Source organism: Bemisia tabaci, chromosome 8 (genome assembly GCF_918797505.1).
Source record: "Bemisia tabaci chromosome 8, PGI_BMITA_v3".
Taxonomy (NCBI): Eukaryota; Metazoa; Arthropoda; class Insecta; order Hemiptera; family Aleyrodidae; genus Bemisia; species Bemisia tabaci.
The window spans coordinates 22,132,316-22,146,307 of record NC_092800.1 but is presented as its reverse complement, the minus strand read 5'-3'; the positions used below and the strand labels follow the sequence as shown (position 1 = coordinate 22,146,307).

Here is a 13,992-nt window from a genome sequence, read left to right as displayed (position 1 = left end):
TAATTGTATTTCTGCGAAAGTTATGGATGTTTGAAGGTTACGACTTTAAAAAATGGCAATAACGCTAGTTTCCCTGGGGTTCCTGCAAAAACGGAGCTAGGCATAAGCCTCTCTCAACTAGTACTATCAGCCCACAAAGTTTCGTACATTCCGGGCTGGGTATATTTTTCGCCTATATGAATAACCCTCTTTGCATATCTTTGCTCCAAATAGAAAAACTCGAAACATAGTTTACAAGAACGTATTGAACTAAGAAATAAGTACTGTAGCAAAAAAATTATGTGTTGTATAAAATAAAGCAGCATCAAAATTCTATTAGTCGATTTTCATTAAACGATTTTCATTGATATTAATAAAAATTTTACATATGGACTGAATTTAGTATTTGGGAGAGTGAGTGTTGTCCGTGCGGAGCACGGAGGACCATCTAGTAATACAATAAAGGAAGGTATTGATTGAGTGAGCTGGACACGGGGATACCCTCTGTTTATAAATTGAACGATTATTGGAGGAGATATGACGAACTAATCTGGTCTGCTTAAACTGCTCTCCTGTATCCTCAAATAAATATTCGACGAGGAAAGTCCTCGTGGATCCGAATAGTGCCCTCATATTTCTTGGTAGAAAATTGCCATACATACATTAGAGTCGTTTTCACGGCGCTCTGGCGCTCTACGACGCCTAACCGCCACAGTACGTTGCCCTCCTACAACCCTTCACGGAGTTGCCACTCCCTTATTTCATTCAAAACGCCCTGTTGCCATCCTTTTACAGGACATCCCCTTCATCTCCTCCCAGAAGAAGCCCAATCAAGCATTATCTTTGGCAGCCTCTCTTCCGTCTTCTTGTCAACATGACCGTACCAGACAAAACCGGAAAATTATCAAGATCTGATAAGTTTTCTTTTTGTTGAATTTTGTTGCAGATTATTTTAAACAGTTCTAAGACATTAGAAAAAGATAACGTATATATGTTTGTTGAAGCAATGGTAGGGGCCGGTCTACTTACAGCACCACGTACGTAAATACAGGTTCAGTACAATTATTTTATCATACTAGGTACATAAAACAGCTCATCTGCAATTTGATGTACCTAATCGGCATTTGCTTTTGACAAAACTGTCATTTGAATATGGAATGCGCAGTATTAAAAAAGTCATGTTACACCCTGGCTCGTGCACTACTCTTTAAACCACGTAAAATCTTTTTCTCAAAAATTTGAAATAAGTCAATTCGATAGTCACGAAGGTTTTACCTAAAATGATGGAGTAATTTCGCAACTACGTATCTCGGTTTGCGGCGTTGCAGACTTCCTATCCTACTGCATTTTTTAAATGGAAAACCACTGTACGACAATGAGTCAGTTAAGTCAGTTTTTTTTTTTGTGTCATTCGAAAGTAGTAAGTGACCGGAGCTTACAGTTTTTTTCCTAATTTTTTTTGATGACTGCAAACGGGAGAAAAGTTTATTCGAAAGTGCCAAAAATTAGGGTGGCCTAAAACGGCGTTTGAACTGCGCGCTCGTAGGTTTCGAACGTACACGTCACGATCAATATGGCGGCGAAGTGCGTAGTGGAAGAATACACGGCGGCGCGACGTCACGTTGGCGGTATGTTTTTGTTGGTCAATTGGCGGTTATGTAGGTTACTTTGTTTGAGATTCATATCCATTGTCCTTAATTCTCTAAGTTTTTCAATCAGAATGCGATACAGATGGATGTAGGATATGAAACATTCACACAGAACTTACTTAACCTCAAACGAGAAATCATGATGTCAACAACGGCGGCGTGGCGGTAGTAAGCTGGTCGGCTTCGGCGCCGCCATCTTCCCGTCTATGACGCGTAGATTCGAAGATTCACGGCGGTCGGTTCAAACACGTTTTCTAGGACCCCTAAAACGGAAGCGTTATATCTCCGCGGAGACAATTTTTCGTGAAATTTTGACATGAGCATCGTTCTTCTCGTGCCGGAAACTGTAAGATTCGACTATTTGCAGGCAAATCCGTCTCGAGCTTAACTGATTCATTCTTAAAACCTGCCTCGATTAATCTTTTCTGTATCCAAAGCAAATCCTGCAAAAACTTCAAGGAATGATCTAGATTTGTTATCTTGTAAAAAACAAAATAGAAGCCGAGATTTTCAAACATCGTAAACGAAATACGTGGTTTCGTACTAACATCGTCAAATGCTGTTTTCCTTCTCTTCAATACTTTCTGTATATGAGATGATGCTTACAATACAAAAGTTGCAAATGGACTTCTGAGTCAAATCTTAACGTTCGTGATCAATATCGTTTAAAGTCGGGTTTGACAGACAAGAAGAGGAGATCCATAAGTAGTCTTTTAATAAACTGCAAAAAAGGAGTGCAGTATCAAAACATGTATTGGAGCCAATTTAAATGACTATACATCCTCTGTTTATTCTCTGCTTTCAGTCGAAAAATGGAAGAAAACTCGAAAAATTCTTACGCCACCTTTTTCCCCGAAAAATATCACAAGATTTGTGCCTCTAATGAACGAAAGAGCAACGATTATCATACAAAAGATGCAACAACATTGTGGTAGTGGTGTCGAAATAGATTTTTATCCGTACTTTTTCACGTCTGCTTTTGACACAGTCTGTGGTGAGCTACTATAATTTTAAGCAAGTAATCTCAATATACTGTTAAAAAATATAAAAATCGTTTGTCATCGAAAATTAGCTGTGGAAGCTATGAGTTCTGTATCAATGATGTAGCCACCACACTGTGGATCGAGTCAATCAGAAAAGTCGGACATTAATTTTTTTAATAAAATTGCAAATTTAGTTGTTTATTTCGTCACATTTACAATTTCAAGGGGTGTTCTCAAAAGACAATTTCACGAAGAAACCAATAGAACCACTTTTAGTTCAATTTTATTATAAATAGACTTATAAGCTTTTAAAGTCTCCAAATTTTGTCCGACATCCCCTATCGACTTGATCCCCTGTGCGCCGAGGCAGCCTATTTCAAAATGCGCGCCATATAATGGCGTGCTTATTATCGTTAGAAAGAGGAAAATTTTTTCTAGTCCCAACGAGAAATTTCAGTCGTAGTCATTTGACAGAGATTGTCATTGGTCTGATAAGAAATTTTTCTCGGTGTATTTTAAACTGGTTCAAAGAAAAAGTGCACCTACAATTTTAGGCCGTACCCTAATTCAATCCCGAGAACTTGAGTTTTTTTTTAAATTGTTCATGATATAACGGATGGGATTGAAAATGTCCTGCACCTAAAAAAAGAATTTTAAACGATTATTAATAAATGCCATAAAAAATCAATTCTAGAGGCATAGCTTAATCGGGGCCTAGAAGCGGGAATTGACGTTTAATATTTCAAAAATATGATTGCTATAGAAAGATGTGCTTTAAATCAAAATTCCAAAACATTCGATCAGAATGAAATCACTGTTGCGTTTCTTTTTTAGAAGCATCTTTTGGGGTTCAGGTTGACTCTCAGCTGGGCCGAAGTGGAAATTGGTCACAAGTTATCTTTCGGTAAGAATCTGGTATCTATAAAGTAATTTTATTTATTTTCTTTCTATGAACACAAAATCACGAATTTTTCAAAATACATCAAAGTAGGAGAAACAAAAATACTCTCAATGTTTTACTTCTGATTATGAAGGTCCTTTAACATTTGGAGAGGATAACGTCTTGTTCCCCACACGATATAAAATGTTTCAGCAATCACTGCACTCCTGTCCAAGAGACTTGGCAGAGGCTAGAGCCAAAACTAGCGGCCAGTGCTGCCAAATTTCGGTAAAACTACCGGAATATTGGCATGAGGCCGCCAGTTACAAGCACTTTGGTCGAATTTTGACACCCAGGACCGCAAAGCTATTTGCTCCTGCTTCCGAACTTTTCGGATTGCAGATATTACAGAAAAATATTTTGTACTTTATGGACTATTTATAACGTGCAAGTTTTCGTTATTCGGTAATTATTAGAAGGCATTAGAAGCAGTAATGCATTACAAGCATTTTTTATTATGAGCCACATTTGTTGTTGTTCTCCCAGTGATCAACTGGAGAGAATTTTCTTTTCGGTTCAGCTATTTGAATAATGCAATAGTCTCGAAAAACATCGAAATCTCGAAAACAAAGTGGCAGCCATTTTTTTGTGGGTTTAATAGAGAAATTTTAAGACTCTCGCAAGTTTTTTCAGTGTAATAGTGATTTCCATAAGATCCCTCAAAACAGAAAACAGCAATTGCCAAAAATTTGCAAACATGAGTTGCGAACAGTTAGCGGAGTAAATAAAGACCAAGTATCCCATTTCCTGCTTTCTTTAGACAGCAGTTTTATGATGTGTATACTGAAGTAGAATCCCCTGATATAAATTAAATATTTTTAACTTTCGAGGACAAATAATTGGTCTCTTTTTCGTTATTTTCCAGAATTCCCAGAGAAACCACACTTTTCATGAGCCAATCATAGTTTTCCCCACAGCTGTTGTAAATATATATTTCTGAATAATTATTGTTTTATTTCAAAATCTAGAATTACGCCTCTTGTAATGGAACGACTTCTTGCACCATGGTTATATATGGACTACATTTATGAAAAAACAAATGCTGCAAAGGCGCTGAAAAAGTACTGTAACGATTTTCGAGAATTCTGCAATAACGCAAGTATTCAATTTCACACTTTATAAACTTAACATTTAAATTGTATATTTTAATAACGTATACATTTTTCTTAGAATCATTTATTTCATGGCATAATTTGTAATTGGTGTTTTAATTGAAGATTAATTTCGTTAAATTACTTTAAAAAACAACAACAAGTTGCAATCGAAACACATCGCATTACTATGTTTGAGCACTTATCTTAATTATATGTATTTGGAACCGTAATTTTGAATGGGCAAAGTAGCACTAAGAAGCTTCCTTGCAAAATCCCTACTACCCTGCCCCTGCCATTAGGATGGGTACGCACTTTTTCCCAATGCTTAGAACATTAGTCAAAGTCGAACAAGTACTGATAATGGAACTTTGAGCTCCGAAACACGTCTCACATTTAAGGATTACCGCAAGAAAGTAACCGAATTTTTTTTTAAAACGATCCCCAAATGGCGCCCTCCCCCCCCCCCCAAAAAAAAAGTTTCTGTCTAAATGAATGTTAAAATTCCAATCGGCATGCATAAAATCAACCGGATTTGTCAAAACAAAAGCTGGCAAGGCAAGCCATTTGGGCAAAACGATTGTAATATCATTACATGGTAATACTAATAAAAAATCTCAGAGCTATACTAATGTTCACTCGTCAACTACGATCCTTTAGAATATGCTCATCATTCAAATTAGAGAGTGCATTACTCAACGTTACAGCATAATGATCACTTTAAATGATACTTTATTGATAAGTCATTAAATCGATTATATAATTAAGACATAATTATTCCCAGGTAGCATTTTTCAACGCAAAAATTGCGTTCGATGAAATCGAAATGTAAACTCAACTTATTACGATTTTTTGTTCGAAAACATTTCAATAGATTGTCGTCGATAAAATTGCGATTTTATTTCAAATTTATGGGATGAAATCGCAGTTTTTGTATCCGATTATATTGTAACAAATTGACGTCGATAAACCCGCAATACATTTTCCGATCAAATCGCAACTTATCGGGATCATTGCTACTTGGGGTGGGTTATATTTTCCTGCAGTTGTTTTTATGCTGACTCGTGTTCGTATCTTGACCTCATTACGGGTAATTAATGAAAGTAAAAAACTTTTTTCGAAAAACTGCGGCAACAAAAATGATGATATGAATGGAGACATTGATTGTCCGGAGTATTTACTAGACGCCATCCATGATTCTCAAGAGGATAGTATCTACACTTATTCTGATTTAGACAAGACGGATGAGGCCATGACTTTTCTGATCGCGGTATGTTTCCTTACATTTTATTTTTTGCACTGAGCTGTGATAATATCCGAGGTGCGAAGCGTCTTTGGAGGTTAGACCGTGCAGCGGTCACGGTGCGTGCCCCTGGTTACTTCAATAAAAAGACCATGCAAATGCATAGAGGTTCATTTACGATGAGAACAAGCACATTGTCTTTGCAACCTGATGGCACTTACCAGGTTTTGAATTCCTACTATATTTCTTAATATGGGTACCTTGTTAGACAAAGAGGTCCTTTAAATGAAAACTGAAGTTAAAAATGAAATGATAAAAATGAAAAATAGTATGAAGTAAAAACTGAAGTTAAAAGTCGAAAAAATCTATTTCCAATTTTTGATACAAAACGCTGCCCATCAGTTTAAAAAAAAAAAAAAAACTAAGTCAAAATTTCACGGCATAATTTTCATTACCGATATACCGATAAATGAATCGCTCCTAACGCTAGCAACATCGTCGGTAAGATGTAACCCCGTTTTTCTCGAAAAAGCCGTATTTTGCCTTCAAACTTTGAATTGTTTTTGAAGGGTCAATATCAGACAAAAACCGGCAGTCAATTTTGAGCCGGTCGTGTAATAAAGATCTCCTTGAATTTTGACTCGCGTCAGATTCAAGGCGGTCAGATTTTCCGACATATTAAAAAATGACTGACATGGTGACGTATTAAGTACTTTTCGACTGAAAACTATTTACATGCTGTCCATCGTCTAATTTAGTAGAGGAAAAAGGCCGGTTTCAGCGCACCCATCAGTGTTGCTAATTTTCATTTTAAATGCCTCATCTATTTCGGTCCTACACTCTGCTGGGATAAACCCCATGAGCCGACCCCCCTACTCCCCCTCAGTCCATCGCCCCTCTTCACTCCCCCACCCCCTCTCCCCTTTCCCCTTCCCCGCCACTCCCCTTCCCCTCCCCCCTCCCCTCCCCCCGGAAGCCCGGCTTGAAACATTCTTCGGACGGCGATATCAAGACATGGCTAAAAAATACAGGTGAAATTTTGGAACGACGCATCGAAACTCATAGTTTAAACACTCCGATATCAACACCGGTCTCTTCCCGCGAATCATCACATTAATATTGAAACGACACATCCATAAACATTTTTTAAGGCAAAATAGAATAAAACCCCCTCTCGCATTCATCCAGAATTTGAAGGAGCCAGTGGCGTGGAGGAGAGCAGAGGGGGGAGGGGCGATGGGGTTCGTCCCAGTATAATGTGTACCGAAGTAGATGAGACATTTAAAGTGAACATTGGCAACAATGATGGGTGCGCTTCAACCGCCCCTTTTCCTCTATTATATATATAAAAGTCGCTTTATAACGCACTCAGGCGTTCTACGACACCCAAACGCCACATATGCCTGTCTTCCCAGAGGTTATCGGGCAACTGACACCGCAACATCTCTTCGTCAACGCCCTGCCGCCAACCCTTTACGGGACGTCCCCGTCGCCTCTTCCCAGGTGGTACCCAATCCAAAACTTGTTTGGGCAACCTCTCCTCCGACATTCTTTGCACATGTCCATACCAGCATAACTGCCTGGACATGACGTCGTGCACGATATCTTTCTCAACCTTCATCACCTGGCGAATTCTCTCATTACGGACACGGTCCCGTCTCGAAATGCCGGCAGATCGCCGCCAAAAATCCATTTCAGTTGCCCTCAACATCTCTTGCGTTCTTTTCGTCAAAGGCCACACTTCACTACCATAGAGCACGATACTTTTAACGATGGCGTCATATATCCGGTCCTCTATTATATTTTAATATTATTTTTTACAGGGAAGTGAATCGACGGCGCAAACCATCTGTTTTGTTATGTTAATGCTAGCTATTCATCCCGAATATCAAGTGAGTCAGTAAAACTTATCTAATTTTGTATATACCTCGAAATAGATAAGGATAAGCAAACGGGACCTATCTTAATGTGGTATTTCCAAAAACAGCGTATCTGTTCGAGGATTAAGAATATTTAATCGTTTAAAGTCTGTAAATAAGTTGTAAAGTATGTTGAAAAGCGAAAAAAAGGGGCTACAGAAGGATTTAAAATACTCAAGCCCCCTCCTTCTTGCCGTCATATATATATATATTACATTACATTCATTTGTTAATATATTTTCAAAATTACCTGTAAAGACGTTAATAGCCTAAGTCGCTGAATGTCTCAAAATTATAATAACTAACTAACTCAAATAATCTCCTTTCAGATATGTTAGATGTACGCACTCGATGAAGTCTAAGGACGATACGAAATCCTGAAATGTGGATTCACGAGAGCTTCTTTACAAAACGAATTCGAAAATATGAAGAAATGATCGATCCCCATCATAGCTTCATCTCCACACATCTATTCATGCGCAAATTATGGCACGCTCCGGCAACAAGGTTCTGTGATGAAATAATTTTTGTCTCCAGAGTCTCCAAAATGTATGCATTATAGTGATCGCGCAAAGCGCAAAAGCGCGTCGTTATGGACGCGCAAAGCGCGTCCATAACGACTAGTACAAGTGGATTGCACTTTGCGAAAAGGAACCAGAAGCATTGCCATGTTGCTAAGATTGTGCGACTTCACCCTTTGCAATAAAATTACTGTAATCATGCAAAAATATGAAATTTACATGGTAATTTTGGTCTTAAATTTACAGTTTTTAGCGTGTGAAATAGAAAATGTTTATAGATGACCAGATTTTTCTTCCAAGACAAGAGAAGTTGCACAATCTTAGCAACATTGAAATGCTCTTGGTTCCTTTTTGCAAAATGCAGTCCAAGTATGATAATATTAATTTGAATGTTGAATGAGATCCACCTTTTTAAACATTTTCAAAATCCAAATGTTTTATTCTTCATTTTTTGCATTGTAGGAGAAAATTTTCGAAGAGCAGTACAATATTTTTGGAGACGCAGATAGACCTGTTACACAGGATGATCAAGATAAAATGGAATATTTGGAACAGGTTATTAAGGAAACTCTTCGCTTGTTTCCTGTGGCTCCTCTTTTTGTGAGATATGCAGAGGAAGATACAAAATTAAGTGAGTAGTCAGAGTAGTGTCTTTTAAAACCTAATGCACTGAAAAAAAAGTATAATAATTTATACCGAGAAGTAGGTATGGTGCACAGTAATACAGTCATTCCCACCGTACTCTCCATCTTGCGAATCCCGGAGTGCGGTTGCGTAAGCCGGCGCGTAAGCCGCGCCGGCTTGTGTCTCGAGGAGGCAGTTCAGCGCTGTGTGCTCGCTGTAATTTGCAAATTTTACCAAAACCATGGTCAGGCCCGCCACATCCCATCTCGAGCCCTGGTACCAGTTTTAAGGTCCGGACCCCAAGAACAGAGGGGGGGGGTCCGAGGGGCATCCCCCGAGAAATTTTAGAGTTTATACGACTAATCGGACGCATTTTGAAGATCCCATAAAGAATTTTTCCATAAATTTCTGCGGAATAAATATGTTTTTTTTTTTATACTTTCAGCACAAAATACTTGCGAATTGTTGCATTCAAAACATCTGGAAAATTTTTATTTATTTATTTATTTTTTTTTTGGGGGGGGGGCATATAATACTATTTTCAGTTCTAAGAGGGCCAGGCCCCCCTGGACTCCCCCTTCGTTTGTCTATGACAAAGGAGTTGAGCCATGAGCCATTGAAGTCGAGGATGCCCAGACTGGAGACTCTTAGCATCTGACGACGGAAGAAAATGAAACGCAGTTACTAAAACTATCTCTCTGCACTGAAAATCTTGAAAATAGATAGAAATTTTCCAAGAAGTATTCTTTGAAAATTTAAGAAGAATTCTACAGTGCCCCAGCGTGTTTCTGAAAATCTATTCACCTTTTTCTTACGAAACAAGGGCTGCATGTGAATTCGTAGTGGTTTTTAACGGGCAACACGGGCCCCCTCCGGGGCCCGGGCCCCGGTACCAGGGACACAGTATCCCCCCCTTGTGGCGGGCCCGCCTTCATGCACGCTGGCCTTGTCGATTTCCTTTGTCATTTTGGTGAATACATAGCTGAAGTGCGCTACAGCTAGAATTGTATTTAGAAAATGGGTGGTTTTTCTAAAAACCACCCATTGGTTTTAGGATTGAAAATAAACGAGGGGTTAAAATGAAAACAAAGTACTGCGAACTATGCAAAACGATTATTCAGATATCGGAACTTGGCTGTTTTGAAAACGCCTTCAAATGCGGCGGGATACCTCTCGCATTCCGGAGAGTTCAAATAGTTGTATCATTGCGCCGTAAGAATGTGACGGAAGATTTAAATGGAGATAGCCTCCATGCACGCTGGGCGTTTCGATTTCCTCTGATATTTTTGCAGGAGTGAATGCATAACTGAAGTGCGCTTCAGCTAGAATTGTATTTAGCAAATGGGTGGTTTTTCTACGAGGATGAAAAATAAACAAGTGGCACCGAATATAACAAAAGAATATGAACTATGCAAAACGATAATCCGGGTATCGGGACTTGGCTGTTTTGAAAATCTCAAATCTCAAATCTAGAGGCTTTTTTCCCGACAAGACGTTTTAGAAAATGAGGATCTTGCGCTGAAATTGCAATCCGTGATGAGCCTCGTGACTCATTATACTATGTGCTAACCTTGGTCCCTGCAGAAATCCAACTTAAATCACTGCAGTATTAGCCAAAGGACGTATCCATGTACCCCCCCCCCCCCCAGTGTAGTGTATACGTTTATAGTTCAATTAGACCATTGCTAGGTGAATACGATGAGACAGAGGCACATAACCTGGTTCTTTAAGCCATTTTCCATTTGGCCCACCAATATATACATTCAGCAGAGGAAGCCATATTTTGAGCTTTTTGAGGACAGGTTGCCATGTCTCAACAATTGAAAATGATTGATAATATCTGTTTTCAGCACAAAATTACGTTTTGCCAGCTGGTGCAACTGCGGTAATTTATCCATTCTTCACGCATTATGATCCAGAACTTTGGCCTGAGCCCAATATATTCAACCCAGATAATTTTACGGCTGAAAAAAAGGCGAATAGACACAAGTATGCTTTCATACCTTTTAGCGGTGGTCCTAGAGGCTGTATTGGTAAGTCTGCAAAAAAAAGGAACATTGCAATCTTTAGAGGACATTGTTTTCTGGTCTTTATTTATTTATTTCATAATATATTTATTCATATGTTAGAAAGATTTGTAATCATTTTAAAGTTCTCTTGCCATGCCAATACAAGAGTTCGAAAAGCCTCTTTCCAGATGTCAAATTAAGGCTACCGATAAAATGTTCATGAAATGAAAAAGTGTCACGGGTAATAAGCAGAATGGAAGTAACCTACTGATTTTGAAGAATAAATCAAACACAATACCAATGAGAGATTTCTAAAGGCTGTTGACTGAAAAATATTATGGAAGCTGGATTATAGATCATTTCCTGATGAATCCTGCGTATGAGACCAAGCGCATATCTATGTTTGTTTGTGCGAAAGAGTTAAAGAGAAGTCTCGTCAGAAAACACCGGCCTACGGTCAGCTCAGAAATATGTGGTTCCGCACTTTGGTCATCGATATTAGATAAAAAGTCAAAAGTACGAGTATCGTACATAACGTAATAACGTACATGTCGTACTTAACGTATGTATTCATACAGCGAGAAAACCTGATGTGCATATAGCCCTTCGATTGTATTCAAGTGCAATTGTTCTGTCTATGAATAATTACGTTTAAATGAAATATAGTGCGTCTTCTTTCCAATCATCCTAACGCCTTTTCCCATAAATTCTATTCTTGTTTACAGGTAAACAATTTTCAATGCTAGCCATGAAGACAACACTATCCATCTTCATACGGCAGTTTCGAGTTAGCACAACTAAAAAACTTGAAGATGTCGACGTTTATATGGACGTGGTGCTTAGATGTAAAGGTGGTTGGAATATGAAATTTGAACAAAGAATAAATCAGAAATCCTAAAAGTGTCCGTTTTTGTTTATTGATTTCTCTTCCTTGCACTCCTTAAAGACTAACTGTCCTGAAAACACTTAAAGCTAACATTAAAACAGTGGCGGCACGTATTAAGGGGAGAAAGGGGGCTGTCCCTCCCCAAAGGCCAAAAAAAAGTATGGATTCTAATTGCAAAATAGATGTGTTTAAATAAAAAGGAGCTATACAGCCATAGGCGGTTCTACGGGGGTGCCAGTGGCAGTGAGTGCCGGGCACCCTTAAGCAAAAATTAAGTACGGTTATCGGAACCGTGAAAGAGGCTTTTGGGCAAGTAAAAACCATGGGCGGAACTAGGATTTTTTTGTGTGGGGGGGGGCACAGAAGGATATATGACTTGGGCTATGGGGGGTCTGGAGGGGCTCCCCCAGCTGCACGGGGGGTTCGGGGGGCCTCCCTCGGAAAATTTTTGAAAATTAGAACGTCTTGGGAGCAATTTTGAGCCATCCCTGCTAAAAATGTTCCGTGTGGATGATTTCCATGAAGTTGATTTCCATGAAAAAATGACACGGAAAAATGGAACAGGAAATATTTCCATGTGGCTGATTTCCGTGTGGCTGATTTCCATGTGGCTTATTTCCATGAAAATTTTTCATGGAAACGAAATCATTTCCGTGAAAATTTGTCATGGAAACGAAATCATTTCCGTGACAATTTTTCATGGAAACAAAACCATTTGCATAAAAATGATCACAAGATGGTTTCAGTACCATCCAAATTGCTCATGGAAATTAAATAAATCTTAGAATCAAGACAAAGGAGACAAGCGTCCCAATGGGAGCACATGATATTTGGACCATGCAGACATGCTCAGTAAAATAGAAAATGAACAAACAACACTCACCAACTTGTTCAAATCTGTAATCCACTGGGTCAGAAAAATCCACTTGAAGACAATAAATCCAAATTTCCGATTAGAACTGGTGCAGGTACGAAGGAACTTTTGAAAACACGATGAGTGCATTGTAAAAATATCTAAAGCACTCTTTAACGTAAGAGAAAAATTAGCACCATGATTTAACAGCTGATCAATACAGAACACCACTCTCAGAAAAGCACTGACACAACACGATTCTTCAGTTTAGTTTTAGAGGAGAAAGCATTTTTCAAAAGATGCGACATCATAGATCCACAGCTTAAATAATTTCACAATTTACTCCGATCATTGATGATATTAAGGTAGCCATCGATTCTCTACCCGACGTTCCTTCCACACATGACAGGAAACATCTACAGGCATAGAGCAAATGGCACTAAGCAGCAATGTACATCTGATAAGGCAAGCTCCTGGAAGTGTCGATCTGCAAAAATACAAAGCGGGAGACAGATCATCAAATTGATCTACCTATCGTTAATGGCCGTCCTTGGAGACAGACAATAAACTACGTAACAATATATCAACCACCTTTTGATAACAGAACGAATTTAAAATGAGAGCAAGACCCTTCCTTATGGAGGGAGGGCCAAGAAACATTTAAAAACGGAACATTTTACTAATTACAGGTCTGAGCCACTGAATAAAATACATTCCACCAGTCAATAAAATTTTAAATTTTGAATGTTGATGGATAACCTGATTGCCAGTATACATTGAGTTGAAACATCTGATACGTAGAGCGGTTCATTCTTATAGAAGCTTTCGTAAGTAGTTTCAGATAGGTACTTTAAAATTAGACACCGGTCAAATGTAGTACAAGAGAGGAAATGGGTGCAACAAAACTTTAATTGTCCTTGATTCTTTTGAAGACACAAGGAAAATGCAGGCAGTATGAGGATGTTTCAACAGACTATCTATAGCACTCGCCTGCAAGAGTTGGGAAGTTTCGACTTGTGATAAAGTCCGCGGATAATAAGATTTGCACTTAGAGAGTGCAACAGAACATCCACCATCTTGATTCTGGTCTTTCCCTTCAATGCGAAATGGATGAAAGATTATCTCCCTTCCCACGGAAGGAGTGGATAGATTTATTAGACGTAGACTCTTCGATCAACTTCGTAACCACGGTTAGGAATAGCACATGGTAGTAAATGCATTCGCAAACCAAGAGAATAGAATTCACGATTACCTTGCTCGTTAGAAAATATCGACTGAATAGTAAATCGGCAAAG

The 13,992-nt window shown here is 38.7% G+C and overlaps 2 protein-coding genes across 3 annotated transcripts; both read left to right on the top strand.

Moving 5' to 3' along the window:
• The first annotated feature begins 433 nt into the window (after positions 1-433).
• On the top strand, positions 434-3,519 carry LOC109032528 (cytochrome P450 4C1-like). Its single transcript, XM_019044711.2, has 3 exons — positions 434-1,016; positions 2,434-2,622; positions 3,446-3,519. Exons 1-3 carry the CDS (start codon positions 971-973, stop codon positions 3,517-3,519), a joined length of 309 nt encoding a protein of 102 aa, XP_018900256.2. The 5' UTR covers positions 434-970.
• Positions 3,520-7,671: 4,152 nt separating this feature from the next.
• Positions 7,672-11,863, top strand: LOC109032588 (cytochrome P450 4g15). 2 transcript variants are annotated; one of them, XM_019044803.2, is made up of 4 exons: positions 7,672-7,777; positions 8,788-8,956; positions 10,800-10,982; positions 11,684-11,863. In XM_019044803.2, exons 1-4 carry the CDS (start codon positions 7,745-7,747, stop codon positions 11,854-11,856), a joined length of 558 nt encoding a protein of 185 aa, XP_018900348.2. In that variant the 5' UTR covers positions 7,672-7,744; the 3' UTR covers positions 11,857-11,863. The 2 variants fall into 2 exon arrangements, with proteins under 2 accessions (XP_018900348.2, XP_072159397.1); XM_072303296.1 differs by lacking the exon at positions 11,684-11,863 and having other exon boundaries at positions 10,800-11,673.
• The last annotated feature ends 2,129 nt before the right edge of the window (positions 11,864-13,992 follow it).

Bases quoted from the DNA above. Each gene is read 5' to 3' on its own strand.
- LOC109032528 (XM_019044711.2), top strand. From the start codon at position 971: ATGTTTGTTGAAGCAATGGTAGGGGCCGGTCTACTTACAGCACCAC. The intron at 1,017-2,433 runs GTACGTAAATAC...CTCTGCTTTCAG, and splicing joins CGGTCTACTTACAGCACCAC to TCGAAAAATGGAAGAAAACT. The intron at 2,623-3,445 runs GTGAGCTACTAT...TTTCTTTTTTAG, and splicing joins TGCTTTTGACACAGTCTGTG to AAGCATCTTTTGGGGTTCAG.
- LOC109032588 (XM_072303296.1), top strand. From the start codon at position 7,745: ATGTTAATGCTAGCTATTCATCCCGAATATCAA. The intron at 7,778-8,787 runs GTGAGTCAGTAA...TTTGCATTGTAG, and splicing joins CTATTCATCCCGAATATCAA to GAGAAAATTTTCGAAGAGCA. The intron at 8,957-10,799 runs GTGAGTAGTCAG...ATCTGTTTTCAG, and splicing joins AGAGGAAGATACAAAATTAA to CACAAAATTACGTTTTGCCA.